At 36.4% G+C, this 23210-nt stretch overlaps 1 protein-coding gene across 4 annotated transcripts in view; it reads right to left on the bottom strand.

The window, feature by feature from the left end:
• SRFBP1 (serum response factor binding protein 1) overlaps nt 1-23210 on the bottom strand; it is a 110890-nt gene that overhangs the window by 46656 nt on the left and 41024 nt on the right. For 2 of the 4 annotated variants that reach the window (XM_063811472.1, XM_009449552.5), the window contains 4 exons: nt 10754-10835; nt 9299-10010; nt 7699-7736; nt 2061-3157 (listed from right to left, as the gene is read on the bottom strand). In XM_063811472.1, coding sequence (XP_063667542.1) covers nt 2973-3157; nt 7699-7736; nt 9299-10010; nt 10754-10835 — 1017 coding nt within the window. In that variant the 3' untranslated portion in view covers nt 2061-2972. Of the gene's footprint in view, nt 1-2060; nt 3158-7698; nt 7737-9298; nt 10011-10753; nt 10836-23210 lie in introns of those variants that run through there. The other 2 variants (XR_010157317.1, XM_016953677.4) reach the window with 1 other exon arrangement.

Here is a 23210-nt window from a genome sequence, read left to right as displayed (position 1 = left end):
CCCAGGTAACTTTTAAAGAGCTCTAAACAAATATTGAACTCTGGCTAGTAGGCTTCTGTTTTGCAGAGCTATCACTTAGCAATTCTGAAACTAGCTTGTGTATGTATTCTAGGGTTGAACTTTCAAATATGTAAATATATCCTCGATAATGGTAATCAATTTTCTCACTATTAAAGAACTTACATGTTAAAAGGACATAGGAGACAGCTTGTGGAGGCTCCCACTGGCCAAATTAAGTAGAATTTGAGCACTAAAATAATGAAGGACTTAATTTAAAATCCATGGACTGGATTTGCCCTTCTATATTAAACAACTAGGAAATTGCACAAAGTACACCAAACAACAGTTTTCAGACAATGGAGAACAGGTGGCAAAGGATAACCATAACTGACAGAAGAAAAACAAATGAGTTTGAGTGCTACAAGTATACCAGCTCACTGCCTGAAGTTTCCAAACCATAGTGCAGACAGAAGAACCCCAAAAGAGCTCAGTGGCCTTACTGAAATTAGAGACAGACTTCAGAGTTCAGAAAAGTCAATGTGATTAGAATTTGTGAGGCAAAATACTAGAGGAAGGAAATACACAGAAAAAGTGCTCCAAAGCTCTGTAGAAGGGTTCTTTCAAGTCTTTAGTGGAAGATCAACCTGCATGAGGTGTATAAAGAATATAACTAAGACCAGGAAAAAAACTAAACACTAGAAAGGAGTAAGTGGAACTATGCCTTCCACAAGCCCAGGTATAGTTTGTGTTCTGACCAGCCATTGTAGAAAGATTTCCTGATAGTCACAGTATCAGGTAGAGTTCCTAAAATGGTAATGCCTCGTAGTGGAGTCAGATGAACCCTAGACCAGGGTTTCTCAACCTTAGCACTGTTAACATTTTGGGCTATAAAATTCTTTTTGTGTGTGTGTATATATTACAGACAGCTTAGCAGCATCCCAGGCCTGTTATCTGCTAGATGTAGCCCCCTCCCACCCCCAACTCTTGACTATGCAAAATATCTCCAGATGATGTTGCCAAATGTTCCCTGGGGGGAAAATCACTCCAAGTCGAGAATCAATGCCCTAGACTAATGGCTCTTGTAGACCCATTCTAACAAAGCACAAACCTCAAAATGACCATCTGATTCTAAGTAACTTCACTGCATGCCAGAAAAAGTCCAACAGTACTTGTAACAAAATCTAATAGCTAACAGCTAACAAATTTAAAACTCTTCCCCCTTAACTTTTTACTTGGACCATAACTCCTTCCAGTTGAGGTAAAAAGTCTTGGACAGACTCAGCAGTGTGGAGGATAGTGACCCCAACTTCACAGTCTGGCAAACTCTGGGTAGGTACAGAGACATTTTCCTTTTACTTTTTTGTCAGTCTGAAATTATATCAAAATAAAATTTAAAAGAAAGAAGTACAAAAACAATGTATGCATCTGACACAGCAAAAATAATTTTCTCTCTGCATAATCTCTTGAATTCCATTATTCTATTTATCAATTTTTTTTTTTTTTTTTTGAGACAATCATACTCTGTCACCCAGGCTGGAGTGCAGTGGTGCAATCTTGGCTCACTGCAACCTCCACCTCCCAGGTTCAAGCAATTCTCATGCCTCAGCCTTCCAAGTAGCTGGAATTACAGATGCCGGCCACCACGCCTGGATAATTTTTTGTATTTTTAGTAGAGACAGGGTTTCACCATGTTGCCCAGGCTGGTTTTGAACTCCTTGCCTCTAGCGATCTACCCGCCTCAGCCTCCCAAAGTGCTGGGATTATAGGCATGAGTCACCACGCCCGGCTGAGTTATCTAAATTCTTAAGCTCCTGAAATAAGTAGAAACTCTTGAGAGTTTGTGAATACAGGTTAACCAGATGGCCTTCCCTGCCATTAAAGGAACTAATGTGCAGGAAACATGGATTAGCATTATTCAGTTTACCAAGAACTTCAAAATTTTTCCCAGCATAGCAAAAGTATAACATTTGAAGGGATTTAAAAATTTCTGTTTTCCTTTTAAATAGCAGTACTGTGATGTATAAAGCAGTCCTTTCCTCAGTGAGTCATCTTACAACTTCTTTGCTTAGTGGAAATATTCTTTTAATCTTACCACCTTCAGAATTTGTTCTTAAAAATTAGAATCTATGATTCCTCAAAATTTTTAAAATTAGTAAAAACTAGATAATATACATTCTTGATTTAATGGAAATATTTATATGCAGTGAAACATAAAACGAATTATTGGTTGTATTGCTATATTTAAACAATTTTCTTAACTAAAATATAATTAAGAATCCCAAAATTGTCCTAGACAACTATTTTAGAATCAAAAAGTACATGATCACAAGTACTTAAAACTATAATAAAATTAATATTTATCTGTACATCCATAATAAGTTACTATTTTAGTTTGCTAGCAAGAATGATTTTTAAGAAGGGTGATCTGGTTTAAATAGCTGATTTCCTATGTTTCCATTATTATTTTAAATATATATTGACATTTATGTTTAAGGAAACAACAGAGCTGAGCCAGTGAAGTACATTTCATGATAAGCACTAAAGAGAAAATATGAGATCACTAAAATCCCCAAATTACTTCATAAGGGAAACAGTCTGAGGGATATTATTAAAAATCAATTTAAGTACATATTGGATTTGTGAAAGGCTTATATAAGCGTAAGTTGAATTTACTTTAAAAAAAAATACAAAAACAAACATTCTATAATTCTCCCCAAGAGACTTATTCAAATATGAGTTTAAGTAATAGCTGCAGGGCCTGGGGTGAGAAAGCTGGGCATGGTAGTGCATGCACCTGCAGTCCCAGCCCTTTGGGAGGCAGAGGTGGGAGGATCACTTGAGCCCAGGAGTTTGAGGCTGCAGTGAGCTGTGATTGCAATATTGTACTCTAGTCTGGGCAACAGAATGAGATCCTGTCTTAAAAAAAACATTTTTTTTTTTTAGATGGAAAAGTTTGCAGAAAGAGGCACTAATCAATCATCAAACGTAATTTTTTTCCCCTGAAACACAGCAATATTAGATTGCTGTTCTTTTCGCCTTCTGCTTGCTTCCCATGAAGGATGAAGAGGCAGCTGCAATTGCTGTTTTGTATTTTCAAGTCTTCCTGATAGCTTCTTATTAAACTGATTCTTGATCTGAGGCTCATTCTGTGGAAAATCTAGGAAGAGAAAGCAAAAATAATAATAACTATATACTTAAAGAGCATATAGGAGAAGTAAAGTTCATCTTTTTCAAACCAATGTTAAAAAAAGAAGTTTTGTTTTCTTAAATGGAATATTTCACAATTTAAAACTGAAGTCTAACAGGGAATAGTTTGAAGTTGAAAATTTATATACAAGTAGTCGATTTTGACACACATGCTTTCTAACACTTATAAGTAGATGTTTATTGAGTGCCTCTTAATTTATGCTGTGCTGTCTTATTTATAATAACATAAAGAAAGGAATCACTCTGTTGTACTAGCATGGAAGGCAAAAAAGAAGGGCATCATGTATTTTCAAAGGAACATCATTAGCTTATGATATCTGTGTACATGAAGCAGATGTAGCCAGAAAATTCACATCTTAGCTAAGACACTCCACTGAGTCTGACAATACTGATAGTGCTTACTCATTTTTAAAGGCTATAAGTTGATTCCACTCCCGTGTGTTATTGAACCAAAAGTGGTTATTACAAGGCAAATAGTACTAAGTCTACTCAAGAATATAAGACAAAGTTCTTTTTTAGTTGTAATGTTAATCTCCAGATATGAAGGTGGCAACTTGTATTCTAGTCCATATAGTATCTTAACATTTTACATGATTTTGAACCAAGTCTTATTTGGCGAAGATACACTAGTATGAAAAGATATGCATCAATGCACATTTTAGTTGCTTACAGAACTTAGGAGACAGAATCAGAAAGAAAAAGAGAGACAAAAAAACTTAATATAGACTTATTAATCAGTCCTATGACTATGTAATTTCTCCATTGCAAGTTAGGAATCATTGTCAAAAGACTTCTTTTTTTTAAGACAGAGTCTTGCTCTGTTGCCCAGGATGGAGTGCAGTGGTGTGATTTTGGCTCACTGCAACCTCCGCCTCCCAGGTTCAAGCAATTCTCCTGCCTCAGCCTCCTAAGTAGCTGGGATTACAGGCGTGTGCCACTACGCCTGGCTAATTTATGTATTTTTAGTAGAGACATATTGGTCAGGCTGATCTCGAACTCCTGACCTCAGACGATCCACCCGCCTCAGCCTCCCAAAGTGCTGGGATTACAGGCATGAGCCACCGTGCTCGGCCTGTCAGAAGCCTTTTAAAGACCTCTTTAAGAAAACAAATGTAAAAATGTTATATAAACCAGTGCACTGTTTGGGATAATATTTACAAAACATTATCTAGACAGAAATCAAAACAACCCTTATCTTATACAAATCACATGTGCTCTAGAAGTCTGTTACAATATTCAAAGAGTGGCTGTAGAGATGAAAAGTTTAAAAAAAAAACTGTAGAGGATGTGGAGAAATAGGAACACTTTTACACTGTTGGTGGGACTGTAAACTAGTTCAACCATTGTGGAAGTCAGTGTGGTGATTCCTCAGGGATCTAGAACTAGAAATACCATTTGACCCAGCCATCCTATTATTGGGTATATACCCAAAGGATTATAAATCATGCTACTATAAAGACACATGCACACGTGTGTTTATTGCGGCATTATTCACAATAGCAAAGACTTGGAACCAACCCAAATGTCCAACAATGATAGACTGGATTAAGAAAATGTGGCACATATACACCATGGAATACTATGCAGACATAAAAACTGATGAGTTCATGCCCTTTGTAGGGACATGGATGAAACTGGAAACCATCATTCTCAGCAAACTATCGCAAGGACAAAAAACCAAACACCGCATGTCCTCACTCATAGGTGGGAATTGAACAATGAGAACACATGGACACAGGAAGGGGAACATCACACACCGGGGACTGTTGTGGGGTGGGGGGAAGGGGGAGGGATAGCATTAGGAGATATACCTAATGGTAAATGACGAGTTAATGGGTGCAGCACACCAACATGGCACATGTATACATATGTAACAAATCTGCACGTTGTGCACATGTACTCTAAAACTTAAAGTGTAATAATAATAAAAATAAAACAAAACAAAACAAAAACCTGTTTCATAAAAACTGAGATTTGAATAAGGCAGTATTTCTAAATGAATGTATTATTTTATATATTACATAGAGTTGTATATGTAAATAAACTGGTAAATATTTTAAGCATACAAGCTAAGCACAAAAAACCCTTTATTTGGATAGTCTCATTGTGAAAATGTAGGTATGTCTTATATTTACAGTTATCCTGTGTTTGTGAATATATGGTATAAATGGGGCATACTGACATGTTTCTGCCAAATCCTGTATTATCTTCCTTTTAGGCATACAATCAGAATATAGTTTCCATTCCTGCCGCAGTTAGGTGAGGTCATATGGCTAATTGAGTTATGGCCAATAAAATGTGAGTAAAAGGCCTGGACCATAAAAACCTCACATTCAATCTTCCATTACTTTTCTATCGCTGATGAATGAAGAGAACTCCTAGGATACAGAGGAGGCAAGAGGCACAAGACAGAATAAAATTCCTAGAAGCAGACAGACTGATAGATGACAAACCACTGAGATTTAGCAGGTAGTCTACTATGAATAATACTAAAATTGGTACTCTGAAGTACCATTACAATAACATAAAAATTTGGCATTGGCTTAGCAGTTCGGTGGTGGGTAGCAAGGAAACAGATAACTGAGAATGAGAAGTAAGCAACCTATGTGCCAAAGAAACAGGTAAAACTGTTGTCAGTGATAACTTGGCAAGCAGGTCACAAGCCTATGGAGTTTGCTGTACAAAGGTAACTGGCTGGAAAGAATAAAAAGATCAGTGTATTACTGGCTGTCCTTGACAATGCACTACACAAAAGAGAACAGAGAGAACAAAAGAATCTAGATATTTGGGAACTTAAGGTTTAGAAAAGCCTTTGACTCCCAAACAGTAACCTGTAAGTCTAAGAAAAGTTTTAAGCAATAAAAGGCCCACAGCAACTCAGCCCTAGAGCAGAGATAAGACTAAATGTATGGCATTCCCATCCAAATCTGATTAATTTTCAATGCAGTAGATGCTGAATGAGAGTGGGAAGTGGGAAAAACAAAACAAAACACAAACAAATAAGACAAGTTTGAGAACTAGCTCAAAGAAAGAATTTTCAGTACGGTAACTAGCCCACAGATGGACTGAAGGAAACAGAGGTCAGAAATCCACTGAGTTTTTGAGGAGGTGTATAGTGAAAGAAATCACAAGCCTGGGATGGAAAAAACCTCTGCTGAACTTTGTACAATCTTCATCATTTTATATTTGTACCAGTGACTTGGGGCAAACTCCAAAGAGATCATGTTAAATACCCACCTCAGATGTGGCCATGAAACAAAGACCCTCCCTAGACACGGACCATGAAGAACAATGGATAAAGAAGTTCCTCTCAGAGCCTTCATAATCTTTGCTCAGCAGAATTTCAGACAGTAGACCTGTTGTGTGCCTTCCATTTTTTCCTTAAGCAATCAAGAGTTTTTATTGTCATTGCTTTGTCCCTGTTCTGCTACTCGATACATGGTATATCATGGTATGAATTTCTTTTTGGTACAAAGGTCACCAGACTTTGAAGAATCTCATCCATGAGATTTGATGGAAAATACTCCATGACCAGTGATCCTGGACTTTGAGCTAGATGCAGTGACTGGATGTGACTTTGGGTTGGCTGACTTGGGAAGGAGCTAAGTGTGCTCTGTGTAGGAGGAAAAGTGAAATGGCCATCTGGTGATAGAAAGTCTGGTCACTGGCAGAAAAAGTTATGTGTTCACGAAATTCCACTTCCTCTTTTCTCCTAGATATATAGTAAGACTGCATTTCTTAGCTCCCCTGTGGCTAGATGGGGTCATGTGACTGAATTCTGGCTAATGATATGTGAGCAGAACTGGTTTCTGCTACTTTCAGGCCTTGCTCACAAACACCTGCAAAATTCTCCATGTACTCCATTCCCTTCTATTGGCAAATGGAGAATATTTGGAACCTGGAGGAGGAAAACGCCAAAAGATGGAAGAAGCCTGATCCTTGAATGACTATGTGGAACACAGCCTCTCTGCTAATTCATCACAGTGGACTGTGATGTAAATGAGAAATGAATTTTTGCTATGTTAAGTTAGTGAAAGTCTAGGATTGTGTAAGAAGTCACTCTACCCAAATACATGAAACTTAGATTTGTTACGAATTAATCTGAAAATATTCTGATTATACTCTTGCCCAAGAAAGTAATATACTTGTTATTCAATGTTTAACGGCATGGCGTTAGTGTTTAGGATCACTAATAATTAAGATATAACTTACATAATTTACTTAAAAAAAGTGTTGGTTTAATTCGAGATAAGTTAAATAGACATAATATTTCCTGATAAATTTTGTCTATATCTTTCCCTCTGGCAGGACACAGAAAAAAAGAAAACCAACAACAAAAAATTATATTGATAATTATAAGATGCTCTGTTAACATTTCTGTGGGTACATAATTCATTCAGGCTATATTAAGCAACAACAATTTCTCATTCTTTTACTCTGGTAAAACATAGCTTAACTGCATATGAAGGTCAGGCAACTGTGAATACATACCTAGGGATCTTGTTTTTGGAGCCTGTTCTTTGAAATTTCTAAAAGAAGAAAAACACCATTATGACTTTTTAAAGATAAATCCTCTGATCTTAAGAAAATAACATAACAAAATTGATGATAAAACTAATTCAAAGGGCCACTATACTCCTTAGTCACACCAGCAAACAATAAAATAATTATGAAAGTCCCAGGTTGTAGCTATATCAAACAAAGGTTTGTTAGAATCCAGTGTTACTACAGACACATGAGGACCTATTTCCCTCACCACCTTTAAAGAGAATTTTGTTTGTAATGGGAAATATCTTGTCTTGGTTACCTTGCCTTTACACTTCGGGATTATCTAGATAAAGAATTTCTAAAGTCTTCTCACAGGAAGAATGACTCTCATATAACAAAAATTAAGATTTACATTTTGGCGGGGCACGGTGGCTCACGCCTGTAATCCCAGCACTTTGGGAGGCCGTGGCAGGTGGATCACAAGGTCAGGAGTTCGACACTAACCGGGCCAATATGGTGAAACCCGTCTCTACTAGAAAAAAAACCAAACAAACAAAAAAACAAAAATTAGCTAGGCGTGGTGGCATGCGCCTATAATCCCAGCTACTCAGGAGGCTGAGGCAGGAGAATTGCTTGAACCTGAGAGGCAGAGGTTACAGTGAGCCAAGATCACACCACTGCACTCCAGCCTGGGTGATAGAGTGAGACTCCGTCTCAAAAAAAAAAAAAAAAAAAAAGATTTATATTTTGGGGTAAAGGGATAGTGGTGTGCCATTTTCAAATGAGGAAAAAAGTGCAGCTTTTTGAGGCAAGTTTGGAAAATATAAGTAAATATTTTAATTATTTCAACACTCCACACGTTTTTATGTCTTTGCCATACTGTGACATTTTTGAAAAATTTTTACATCACATTTTTCTATTTCATTAAAGACTATCCCTGACTTGTAAATATATGCAAAAACAGTTTATAGCTGTTACTGAAGAAATTAGCTAACCATAACCTTCACTCTAAAATGTGAAGATATCCTTTATCAAATTGGAATTACAAATAAAGTTAAACTTACTGTTTTATAACAGAACAGCTATGAAAAGTGGTGAGCAACAGAGATGGAGACAGCAACATCATCAAATAAAAAGCAGTCTGGAGAAACTCAGTTTAAGGGCAAGCAGCCTTATATACTGAAATGGTACTAGACAGTAAAATGACTGATGTTTACAATAATGGTCCTGGATCATCAAGAAAAAACACCATATTCTTTTCAGAAAGTTCTGTTTAGAAAGATACATGAAACATTTTCAAAAGTTTTTCATCAAAAAAGATTTCAAAGTTTCAAAACTTTGATAAGTGAAGGAATAAAATTTAAATTAGCTGGCATATTATTTGGCTATAACATCTCATTTTCTGATGAAACTAGGCAAATGTGGCATTGCCATATGTGTATCTGTACCTAATATCCCACTACAACCTTGGAGAGGGCCATGTCTAAAAACAGGATGGGTTGTACAAACTAGAATTATAGTCTCTTCATGTATGGACAAGTAGACATTTATAGCTTTTTTAAAAAAAACTAATGATTATTTCAGAATAGAAAAAGAATCTTACCTTCTAGAGCTTTTAGATTCAGATAAAGAGTGGAAAAACACTGATTCTAACTTTCTGGTTTCTGCACTTGGCTTGGTTTTGTCATTTCTTGTATCCCCATGAGTTTCACCTGTATCTTCAAGAAACACTTTTTCGAGTGGTTTTTGTTCCTTAACTGAAGAATGACAACTACTTTCCTTCTTTCGTGTCCGTCTGACTTTCCCAATGAAGAAGTCGTCACCGCTATCACTATCTTCAGACATGGAAGACTGCTTGTAAAACCTTTCTTCTGTGCTATCATCAAAATATTCCTTCTCTTCTTCACATAATTCTTCTCCGCCATCACTGTTACCAGAGAGTGAGCTATCAGATCCTTTGTTTTTTTTGGTTTGACTTAGAGTTTTCAGTTTTGGGTCAGCAGGTGTCTTCTGGGACTCAAGGGAAACTACAGAATCCTTTTCTGAAGGCTTTGATGGAGAATTTGCAATAGTCACTGCTTTAGGTCCATGTTCCATGTTGGCTATTTTTTCCTTTGAATTATGTATTGGTTTCTTCGCCAATATTTTGGTTTCTTTGACTTTTTGCTCACTGATGACAGTTCCTTCACACTGTAAATTACTTCCATTATCATTTGAATACAAAGTATTCTCAGAATGATTGTCCTCTGAAGCATTCTTTGATGACTCAACTTCAGCAACATTTTGTCTTGCTTCTTTAAAGGCTTGTACAGCAGCTGCAAGAGAAACAGTGCATCACTCATTTTAGCACTGAAACATATAAAACATGACTGTTTTAGGACAGTATTTTAAAAAAGTATTTGAAAAGATTTAAGAGGGCAGTTGGAATTGATATTAAATACATATACTCGGTCTGAATTCACAAAGAAATCTTTTGACTTCTTAAAAACCAAACATAAGATATGCTCAGACGTATTCATTTTAAATTGTGAAAATGAAAAGAAAATGTTTTCTTCATGTCTTGGAGTTATGAAGAACAGTAAAAACATCACAGAATACAAATAAAAGGAAATGGCAACTTTAATTTATATAATAATGCATTATTATAAACTGTGCTTTCAGACATAAAATTCAGTATCATGTGACAAAAACATTTCATTTTATAAATATACTTTATAATAAACATATATAAAATTATGTTCCTAAGTGGCAAAACCAAAACTAATGAGTTATGTCAATATTTAAAAAAAACTATTCAACTTTATCTTGTATATATTATATATAAAAAGATATATATTACGTATTATACGTTCACATACTAGAATTTATTAAACAATACAGATTTGGTTTTTCTTCAGAGATCACACTTTCTGTATTTTCAGACACCTTCCACACTGGTAAATATTTGAAAGAAACTTATATTTATAATAGAACCTCAAGAGTTAAAATAAGTGAATAGCCATTATCCAAAGTCTACAAATACATTAAGTACATGGCTTAAAAGTCATTTAATTCATACCTTTTAGCACATCTATCTTTTTCTTCAGAAGAGGATGTACTGCTAGTCTGGCAATTGCTCTTTCAGTTGCAGTAGAATCTGGCTGCAAATTTAAAAATATAATAAATGTATGGGAATGAAATAAAAATGACACTATTGAAAGTGAATAAAATAAAATCTATCATAGTCTTTAAAATTAGAGTTGGAGAATAGAACTAGTTAATATTCTCCTTAGATAAGATATGTGTATAATCAATCCATGCTAAAGACAAAGATCATCCTGACAAAAATATTACTGCCTTTGAACAACTAAAATTATCACTTAATCATTAATAAATATTCTTTGGATACGATACTTAATATTCTCAGAATTGTGATAAGCACCATGTGTAACATTAAAAAAAGAACATAGTTTTTACTATCAAAGAGCTTAAACAATCTAATTAAGAAGACTAAATTAATATCAAAGAATCAAATAACATATTAGTGCTAAACTGGGTGAGACTACTGTAATACTTGAAGTCCCATTTAACAGAGACCTAGAAATTATCTAACGCTCTATATTTCTATTTTAAATGTCTACTATCACTGACACGTTCTCAGGGCCTAGACTGAATGGGAACATTATATACAATATTGAATATATTTATAAATTTGGAAAAATCATAATGCCGGCTAATGACTTGAAATGCCGTATGAAGGCTGACAACATCTAAATTTCGACCTCCAGCTCCAATCGGAGCTCTAAGCTGATACATCAAACCACCTAACTTGACAACTATTTGACATTGTCAAAACAGAATTCTTTGATTTTTCCTCACAAATCTGCTTCTCCTGTAGCTTTTCCATTTTATTGTATGTAATTTCCATTGTTCTGGTTGCTCAGGCCTAAAACTCTAAGGATTCTTTCCCACTATTTGTCTTTCCCTCAAAACTCACAATACACCCCGTGGTTCCAAATGTAAAATATATCCAGAACCAGTCGCTTCTCACCATTTCTATTCTTACTACCTTTGACTAAATCACCAACACCTCTCACCTGGACCAACATAATTAAACTTATGCCTGGTCACTCTCCTTTGCAACTTGCTCTCTCAACAGTCAATTTTCCACACAACAGCCACGGTGATTTTTAAAAATGTAATCAAATCATGCTATTTCCATATCTGTTCTTCTTTAAGCTTTATTGCTTTCTGATGCTTAGCCCATAACATTGCAATCTCTTCTTTACCTGGAATACTCTACTCCCAAATATATACACGGCTGATCATCTCACTGTATTCAGGTCTCTGCTTAAATGTCATCTCAACTAGCACAACACTTCCCATCACTATTTACTTCACATCACTTACCACTGCATGGCAGTGTAGATGTTTTCATATCTGCAAAGCAGAGACTTTGTTTGCCTCATTGCTGTAGATTCAGTGCCTAGAATAGTGACTGGTAATAATAGTAGGCACCCAATACACATTTAATAAAGCAAGTGAATAAATTTCACTAGTGTGTGAAAGTAAAACAACCAGTTTCAAATGTCTTTATCCTAAATTTACCCTTCATTGTGAACAGTCAAATATAAGACATTTCCAACCCAGTATTATAAATGTACGAATACCAAAATAAAAACAAGATGATGGCAGTATGCAAGCTATTCTGTTTGTAGGATTTATCTGAGTAATGTCACTCAAAGAATAATTTATTTAAATTACACCTGGTGCAAATCCTGTGCCAGGACCATCTGCTATTTAATTACCTTGTGTACTAGGTTGAATCGCGTCCCCTCAAAATTCACATCCACCTGGAAACTCAGAATGTGAACTTATTTGGAAACAAAGTCTTTGCAGATTAAATTATGTGGAATCACAGTGGATCAGGGTGGTCTTAAGCCCAGTAATACTGGTTTCCTTATAAGGAGAAGAATATTTTGATATAGGGGCACAGAGAGACACAGTAAAGACTACGTGAACACTAAGGGCAAAGATTGGAGTTATCCTGGCATCAGCCACCAGTAGCTGAAAGACACAGGAAAGTTTCCCCTCTGGAGCTTCCAGAGAAAGTGTGGCCTCACTGACACCTTAATTTCAAGCTTTCACCCTCCTCAACTGTGAGAAAATAAATTTACTTTTTTGTTGTTGTTGTTGGGAGTCTCACTCTGTCACCCAGGCTGGAGTTGCAGTAGCGTGATCTTGGCTTACTGCAACCTCCGCCTCCCGGGTTCAAGCGATTCTCCTGTCTCAGCCTCCCGAGTAGCTGGGACTACAGGCACCCGCCACCACGCTCAGCTGATTTTTGTATTTTTAGTAGAGATGGGGTTTCACCACGTTGGCCAGGCTGGTGTCGAACTCCTGACCTTGTGATCCACCTGCCTCGGCCTCCCAAAGTGCTGGGATTACAGGTGTGAGTCACCGCGCCCGGCCAATTTACATAGTTTTAAACCACTCAATTTGTGATACTTTGTTATGGCAGCCTTAGGAAACTGATACGCATCTATTCTGACTATTAGACACAGCTTCTGTTCAACCTTTTCCAAGAAATGTCGTCTACTCATGGACCATTCATTTAAGTACAGCGCAAAGTGAACCTGTTTCTTCAACCTGCTGCTGAGTTTCCTGATACAATAGAGGAAAGATAGAAAAAAGATAATTTAGGAAGGAAGGTTATTGCTAGTATCCTGAGTCACTTAGTGACAAGCTGAGCTGCTGAAGGCATAGGTCAAACATGCTTGCTTGAGTATTAAAAGCTAGAATATAGAAACCCCAATAAAAAACATGATTTTTCAGGCTAAGAAGACTGAAAACAATATATGAAAATAGTCACATTAGTATATTGGGACCTACAAGATTTCAGATAATAAAACAAGTCACCAAATAATAAACTAAAAAGAAAAGACGCACAGATCACAATGGTTTCAGACTTTAATTCTGGAAGTCAAACTATAGAGCAGCTAATGCTTCTAAAATTATGAAGGAAAAGAATTTCCAACCTAGGGAAGAAGAAAAATACTTCCACACATGCAGTTTATTCAAAAAAATTTACATCCCTTGTACATTTCTGTCCAAGAAGCTACTGGCTCCCCTAAAATGAGGAAGGATACAAATAATAAGAATGGCATAGGAGACAAGAAACAGAAGACTCAGGCAGAAGGAACTTCCCAGGATGATGGTGACAGGAGACTTAGGTTTGGGATACTTGGTGTGCTGAATATCTGGAGAGGACATATCAATAGCAGATGGAGAGTTTGGTGTTACACTACAGATAAGACAGAAAACTAACAAAATAAACCTATCACAAACTGTAGGAAACAGAAATATTATGCAGAAAAGTAGTAATAACTCAGTACATGACTCACAGTCACAATAACATAATCAATAAATGTTCATCTAATCTGATTCAAGTATATAAGGAGGATGAACGGGGGATATCAGGAGATAAGTATATGAGGAGGATGGAGGGGATATATGACTTAGAGCCTGAAGGAGAAAAGAGATCTAAATTCTTACCTACCACAACATAAAGTTAATAGCTAGTGCTTAAAATAAAAAAGCTAATACAGTACATAAACATCTTACTGTAGGGGTAAACTCTATGCGAACTAACTGCAATTGAAGCAGGAAAGGAATAATAGAGTACTGCCATTTTTATAAAAAAATTCTTGTAGAAGTATTTGATTTTCAAAACCAGGAATTGGCAAACTGGCCCATGGGGGCTGTTCCAGCCTGCCGCTGGAACTTTCTTTTATTTAACAAAGTTTTATGGAACAAAGCCAAAGTCATTCATTTATATACTGCCTATGTCTGCACTCATGAAACAATGGTAAAGCGAAGTAGTTGTGACAGAAGCTGTGTGTCTTACAAAGGCATTCATTTCAGGTCCTTTACAGAAAAAGCGTGATGCCTGCTCTAAATTACATGCAAGTAGAATCCTTGGTGGGGCAGAACTAAAAAATCAGGAAGAAAGAAAAAACTGTGTAGTAGGCCCGCGATGTTTAAAAATTTAAAATAAAAATACTACCATGACAGACTTCTGTTGCCAAATTAAAGCAACAGATTATAGCAGTAAGTGTGCTTCCAGATTGGTAACACAATTTGAGATTCTGGCTTGGTAGAAACAATTTGGTATTCAATGAAGAAGCAGTATATTTTAATCCTCAGGATTAATTACAGAAGGTTGGTATGTAAAAACAATGACAACAAAAATGACTAATCCTGAGAAATATATTCCCCAGGAAACTGCCCTTCAGGTTACAGGAAAAAAGAAGATATTCCAGGAGCAGCTTTTTACCTTTTACTGCTTCTTTCAGCATGTTTACCTCTTATAGTTTCTAAAAATCCACTTCAAAGGTAATTCCCAATATATGAACAGATATAAAACAGACATAAGAAATTCTGGGAATCCTAACCAGATTTTGATTAAAATGTATTCAAACAATTGTTGAAAAACACATCTACTGCTGTTTCCAAATCCCTGTTTTGACAACTTGCTAAAATCTTGCTGAACTGGGTATTTCTTTCCAGAGTTAGCTATATCTTCCCATCTTAGTTATAACAAGTTTTAGAAGAGCAGTGGTAATACTTGCATGTCTAGTGTGGACTCCGGGGTAAATGCTATTTTGTTAAGAATCATTTTATCATTAATTTTATTTAGCAAAGCTGTTTCTCTGCCCTGGAAGATATCCCAGACTAACCCTGATTTAGTAATCTGATTTCAGTGAATTTCATTTTTTTCTGAAAGGCTCTAGAAAAAGATTTACAATTCTATAATTATGTACGAATCTCATGAATGAAGATTTTTTTAATTATTTTTTTTCTAATGTCTTCTTCTATAACTGTGTTTTTATGTTGCAATCTTTGTGGAGCACTTATTTGTGGAAGAATATCAAGTTTATACAAAATGAGACTGATACGAAAAGGGCCACCGTGTTGCATAATCCCCGGAGAGTCACTCACATTGTAGTTGTCAAATTGGAGCTCTGCAGCCATATGTAGCAGCAGTGAGTCAAAGGAGAACATAAAAGTTTGGGTCTACAGGGTATGTAGGTATATAAAATGAGTAGTTATGTAGAATTATGTATACTACAGCTTTAGGTTCTATAATTATATGCAATTTGTGTTTCTGAATAACAGTTAATGCTATCAGCTGATAAAATGTTATAAATATATAAATATTGTTATAAAACTCTAAGATGTGTTTTCTGTTTTATTTTGACAATAATTTTAGATACTTATAGAGTACAAAGTGATATTGACACATGCATACATTGTAGAATCATCAAATCAGAGTAATTAGCATATCTACCACTTTAAACATTAATCATTTCTTTGTGATGGGAACATTTTAAATCCTCTCTTTTGGCTATTTTGAAATATACTGTTAACTGTAGTCACCTTGCTGTGCTACAGAGCACCAGAACTTGGTCCTTCTTTCTAACTGTAACTTTCTATCTGTTGACCGATTCTCCCTTTTCCAGTTTGTACTACTCCTGCCCCCAGCCTCTGGTAACGACCATTCTACTCTCTATTTCTATGAGTTTGACATTTTTAGATTCCACATACAAGTGAGATTTACCAAATTTGACTTCCATTAGCAATATATTAAAGTATGTTTTTCTAGGCAGTTTTCCCATGCAGAATGTTAGCAGACTTTTTGTTCTTTGTAATCCTGAACTAAAAACAGTAAGTCATTAAAATGTTATTTTTTATTCATTATGTTACTAAACCACTTGTACGTCCCTTTCTATAAACATCTGTCCATAAATCTTGCTTTGTTCTTTTTCTGCTGGTTTGTTCATCATAAGTAATCTTCATAGATTTAGAAAATTAGCTGTGTCCTTTCACACGTATTTGCAATGTTAGTATTTTTTAAAATCTTTTTTTGGAAAATTTTCTGGGTGAGAAATTTAAAATTTTCATGAGTCAAACTTTCATACTTCTGAGTTGAATTTTTTAACAAAAATGTCTTTGAAGTATGTGCTGTATCTACTTCGTACCGTAATTTTATGGTGTATATACATTTGAAAATGTACTCAGTGCTTCTAATTTTTATAAATGAAATTTTGATAAAGTTGCCTACCCAATACCATAGCCAAACATCTTAGAGAATGAACTACTTGTTATATTGAAATATGAAAAATGTTAGAGTTAAGAATACTTAACAAAATATATTCAAAAATTACAATGCAGACATAGTGAGTGCTTGACACAGTGAAGTTTTGGGGCAAAATAAATGTAAACACTGGGAGGATGAGCTTTGTCATTTTTATGTGATGCCATAACAACTTTGAAGAGGGACTAAAATGCAACATCAGGACTTTTGATCTGGAAGATCTCTTTATTACAGAAATGAGAAGCAACAAGAGTCAGAGGTGGTAAGTAACCTGACAAAAGTCACAAAGCTAGGGAGAAGGCAACACTAGTTGAAATGCAAAAACTCCTAGAAATTTAAACCTCTAACTTTTGCTAAACAAGAATCTTTGCAGAGGGTGAGTTCACAACTGATAATGAGCATATTACCAATTACTTCCTAGAAGTGTATCTGAATTGTCAGCCTCAAAGGAAAAGGCACAAGTTATGTTCAAGTACTAATTAGAATACTGGTATTATAACACTATAAGAAATCATAATAATTAGAATTGAGGCTTTCATTGAATTAAAAATTATTTAATCAAGGCATTCCTAAACATCAGAACGTATTGTAGGAGAGACATATATCTCCTTAGTATATATCTGGTCCTTCACTATTCCTTATATTTAGCTGCCAGCTATTTTTAACTAATTTGTATTTCGTCTTGATGACATGTTAGTAATTTGCAAATCTCAGTTGCTTGCAATTACGGGAGTAGAAAAAATGTTCTAACGGGAAAAAACTGTGCAAATGAAAAACTAATTAACATACACATTAGTTATATGTTTCATAAATACTAAATTTAGTTTTCCATTCTTAAAAGACCAATACAAATATTACACTTGTATTTGAAATGTTTGTTTTAAAGAGTCTTTGACATACCAATTTACTAAACCATAGCAATTATTTAAGGATTTTTATTCTTTCTAAGAGAAAGTCAAATTTAATATTTTTAGCTTTTAATTTTATTCCTAATTTTCATTTTAAATCTTTAATTTTATTCTTAAGAATTTTATTCTTAGAAAATCCTACATTTAACTTTTAAAATTCAAATTTCAACAAGATCTAAAGGGGAAATGGACCAAAGATTTTATCAATCAATTAGACTAACCTTCTAGGCTTGATTTCAAGATTACCTAGCCAATTAGGAACAAGCTAGAACTCAAAATCTGTTTTCTGAATTCGGTCTAGTATTCTCAACAAGTTTTCAACTCTGAGATAACTTTCACATTTCATGACCCAACTCCAGATGTTTTTTACACTATAAATTGCGTAAAGCTCCCTTCATGTGTTTTTGAAAATAAATGAAATATAAGCATTAAAAAAGAAAGCTGGTGAAGCAGATGGGCTCAGGTTTATTCCCTTGGCAGTGTTTTGGGTCTCTGCTGCACTGAGATAATATTTGCACCTTGCTTACTGCACTGAGTTAGTGCAGAAACTCACAAGAATGAGTAGAACAGACTCTTTCCCTCCTCATTTCTCTCTTGCCCATCTTCCTTCCTCACTTAACTTCTTCCCTCTTTATATTTACTGAACTCTTATTATTATGTGAAGACACTGTCTTACACACGAGGACACACAGATCAACTTTTGAAGCTCACAATGTTGCTCTAATTTAAAAGGCTAAGACAAATGCACAAATAACTAATACAAGGCAGAATGTGATAGGCTTCATAGGTGAGATAGAAAATGGAGATTTATAGAGGGAATAAAAATACACTGATGCATCTTAAATAAATTTATTTTGAAGCTTAAAAGGCTACTAAGTAATCTCAATGAACAAACAGTTTTTACACCTGCATGAAAAAGTCTTCCCAATATCGGGAGGTATGAAGGAAACCACAGCTTTCCTTATTTAAAGCTGACATAATGTTTGCCATGGAAAATTCTCTGGAAACTGTGGTTTTCATGTACCTCCAGTTTCTTCCATTTCAAATAAATTAAATAAAAAAGGGAAAACACCTTACCTTTTAATGGAAAATTTTTATTTGGGTATATGGGTATTTATTGTAAACAGAAAAGCATTTGGATGTATCTCAGAATGTAAATAACCCAAAAATGAAAAAGATCTCTTCTTTGAAATGCTACCTAAAATAAAGTGACTATAAATAAACTGGTGGAGGTAGAATGCTAGTAGCAGTACTTTGAATACCAGATGGACTTAATTTCAATTATAGATTTTATCTGATGACATAAATCCATATATTCATATTTGTACTTATCAAAAACATTTAGCAAAATAACAGCAAACAGTCCATTTGGCTGTATCACGAGAATTGGGGCTAAACTAAACATGGATATTTAGGTAGTGATGAAAAAAGTCTCAATTATATTATCAAATATAAACTCAACTAAGATTTTTAAAATAAATGCTGAAAATAGACAAATGAAATCTTTTCCATAGGAAGGAAAAAGAATTCTTTGGAAAAATACTCTCCAATATTCTGTCTACTGTATGTTCCTGTCTTTGAAGACATTTAATAACAACACTGAAAACTGGTCATATATAAATACAGTTTTTTTGTGAAAATTAAATAAAATTTTATGGGAAATTTAATTTGATACACACACATACATACATACAGAATGTTATATGTGAACATTACTGTGAGGGAAGGAACATAAGTGTAAGTGATAAAGCCAGTCATTTAATCATTCAAGCTAATCATTTATCAATCAACTGGAGGAAGTAATAGCTTTGTAGTAGGGGTATCTGCAGCTATTATTTCTTTTCTGCATGAAAAGTGAGAGGACATAATCACTGCTCTATTTCCCCTAAGCCACTGGGTCTGCTTTTAAGTGACAGTGATGTTAATCTTCAATTAAAACTTACATTAAATACCAATTACAGCCTTCCTTGGTTCCTATTTCCAGCAGTGGATCAATTTCTAAATGTATTTGGTCCCAGAGCACCATATGTATATGTCCTATGGTCAACTAAGGAAGAACGAACACATAAAAATAGGACAAAACAACAAGAACAAAAAGGAAAACTATGTAGAACTCCATGTACTTATAACGAATTCTAGGCAAGCAGAGGCCAAAAAATGAACCTTCCTCTAATTTGCCCTTTTAACACTGGAAAGCCATAGGGAGTTAATAATATGACAGAAGGAAATGAATGCTGGAGAAAATCGAAAGTGTAGAAATTAATTTAAAAAAATTTTCAGTAGTGATGTGACACAACTGAATCAAACAGTGCTTATACTTATTACTATTTTATGGGTCTTTGGATCTTACAGTTTGGTACTGGTGGCAGAGTTAGTGGGAAGGGAAGGTTAAAGGGGAGGAAGGAGTTGAGTGCCAGAAAAGAAGCATAGAACAAGCTGAACAGATCAGGATGGGATGTTCCACTATGGCACTAGCTTCTAAAAGAAAAATGGAAAAAGATTGATGACATATAGAAAGCAAAAATTCCAAAGACAAACTTGGCCCAGAATATTTTCCCTTGAGAGATTATGGGAATTATCCTTGCCATTACTGCAGAACATGAACCACTTTCATCAACTTGACTTGCTTGCAAGAATAGCAGATAGACAAGAAATAGGTAAGGTAATCCTTTCAGGACCATGCTCATCTACATACTACAAAGAGCTACACATACACAGGACAGTCATTTTAACTATTTGTGGTCACCCTACTCGGAAAACTTACCAAGAACTATGCATGAATCTATCCTTCTACTCATCTGAAGAATGGAATACTTCCTGTGAGCTTTAAAATATCACATCTTTATGTTTATTTTCCACCTCCCAGTTTCAAAAAGAACTTAAAAGATCACAGATATAACATATAGTAAGAAAATACCAAATAAAAGTAGGCAGAAAACATGAAAAGGGGGGAAAAGAAAGAGAAAATATTATCATAATGGAAGAGACTAATTAAAATGAGGAAATTGTATCCATCAAAGACACTATTAACAAAGTAAAAGGAAGCCAAATAATAAAGGCAGCTATTTCCAACCTGACAAAGAGCTCACTCCAAAATATCTAAAGAACTCGTATAAATCATTAAGAAAACAAACCAATTAAATATTTAAAAAAAGATAAAACCAGGCGCTACATAAAAGTGGATATGCAAATGACCAAACAAAATGATGACATGTCAATGGAAAAATGCAAATTAAATTTAGGTATTATACATGCACTAGGATGTCTAAAATGAAAAAGACTAGCAATACAACTTTAACTAGAACTCTCATATACTGAAGGTGGGAGTATACATTAGTGCATCTACTTTGGAAAACCAGCATATCTCCTAAATTGAACATATGTGTGATACTATTATAGAATAAGAAATATATATTTGGTCTTTATCTTGGTTCCTAGCCAGAGCTCCCAAAACTCATGTTATTTCATAAGCAATAAGAAAATAAAGGTGAAAGGAACATATTTTATTATAATATTTTATTTTTGGTCCTAGTTTCTGAAATATGCCATATTCCATAACCAAGTAACTCCACTTTCAGGTATGTGCCCTAAAAGAAATGTGTAACAATGTTCATAGGGATAGATGTCAGCAAGATGGCAGAACAGGACTCTCTAGGGCTCATACCTGCACAGAAACATCAATTTGAATGACTATCTACACACAAAAAAATACCTTTATAAGAGCTAATGAAACCAGATGAGAGATTACAGCACCTAGGTATAGCACAGAAATAAGAAAAAAAGAAAAACAACAACAACAACAAAAACACATTGAAGAGAGTAGGAAGGACAGTTTTATACTACTCAAGTTACCCCTTCCCCAACCCCAGGCAGTAAACCATGGAGAGAAATACTTTCCATGTGGTGATGGGAGGGAGAGGTGAGCACTATACTTTGCCTGGGAACCCAAAACACAACCTACTCCAGTAAAACCAGCACCAAGAAGGTCGTCACAGGCCCCGACTCCAGGCTGATAACCAAGGACTGAGACTCCAGGCCCACCCCAGTGCTAGGTTGAAAGCCGCAGTCCCAGGCTCCAGGCCTACACAGCAAATTGTGTCTCTCGGTTGTCCCAAGACAGGCCAACATCAGTGGCCCCAGGTTCTGAACTGCCCTAAGCTGAGGATGGTCCCCATGGCCCCAGGCTTCGGGCCAGCCCTAGGCTTCAGGGCAGCCCAGTATCAGGTCAGCACTTGTGGTCTCAGCATTTAGGTCAGCCCCTGTCAGACCTGTCAGGTCCCAGGCTCCAGGCTGGTACATTCAGACTAAGCCTCCAAGCCTGTCTTGGCACCAGGCAGGATCCTACAAACCCCAGGGTCCAGGTCTGCCTCAGTGGCTTCAGGATATATACCGACCCCAGTACCGAAGTGGTTCTTACAACTCTAGGCTTCAAGCCCACCCAAGCACCAGGCCAGGCCCTGTGACTGAGGATACAGGCCTATGCAGCACTAAGTCTGTCCCTGTGGCCCCAGGTTTCAGACCTGCCCCATGACCAGGTTGGCACCCTTGGACACAAACACCAGGCAGGCACGTGCAGAGACAGGCTCCAAACCTGCCCAGTGCCAGGCTGAGTCCCCAAGGCCCCACGCTCCAGGATGGCCTCTGATGCTCCATTCTCCAGCAGACCCAGGGTCCAGGTCTGTCCCAGAAAACTCCCACTGGACCAGCCAACACAGACCCAGGGTGCAGGACCGTTCCTGTCTACACAGGTCCCGGGCCTGCCCCTGAGGCTGTAGGATACAGGCCAGCTTTTGTGGACCTAGCCTCTAAACCAGCACTTGCACACCAGCTTCTAGGCTGGCACCAACAGACCGAGGCTCCAGGCTGGTCCCCATGGCCCCAGGATCCAGACCAGTCCCAGTGGCTCCAGACACCATGCCAGCACCAGCAATATTAAGTTTCGACCAGCACCGTGGACCTAGGCTCCATGCTGGCCTTGATACCCAGCCAGCCCCCATGGTACCAGGCTCTAGAGGATCCAGAGTCCAGGCCTACTCCAGCAGACCCAGGGTCCAGGTCCATCTCAGCATTCACCAGTGCCAGGCTGAATGCCATGGACTGAGGCCCCAAGACCACCCGTGTAGACTGTGTCTCCAGCCCAGCCCTTATTGATCCAGTCTTCAGGCCCTATCACATGAACCCAGATGCCAGGCCAGCCCATATGGTGACCTGGTCACCAGGCCGGCATGCCCAAAGATTCCAGCAGCAAGCCTGCCCTCAAATCACGCCAGACACTCTGCCCAAAATCTCTGGATGCACTGACTGGAGAACGGTTCTCCCAGACAAAGCAAGTATGCAAACACTAGAATAAGTCCCTACTTCTGTAAATATGCAAAAATCAACATAAGGCAACAAGAGACAGAAAAAACCTAAGAGATACAACATGACAAAAATAACGGGATAATATCCTAGTAGCTGACCCCTAATAAATG

The sequence above is a fragment of the Pan troglodytes genome, chromosome 4, assembly GCF_028858775.2.
Source record: "Pan troglodytes isolate AG18354 chromosome 4, NHGRI_mPanTro3-v2.0_pri, whole genome shotgun sequence".
NCBI classification, from domain to species: Eukaryota; Metazoa; Chordata; class Mammalia; order Primates; family Hominidae; genus Pan; species Pan troglodytes.
This window is presented reverse-complemented; position numbering and strand designations above follow the sequence as displayed.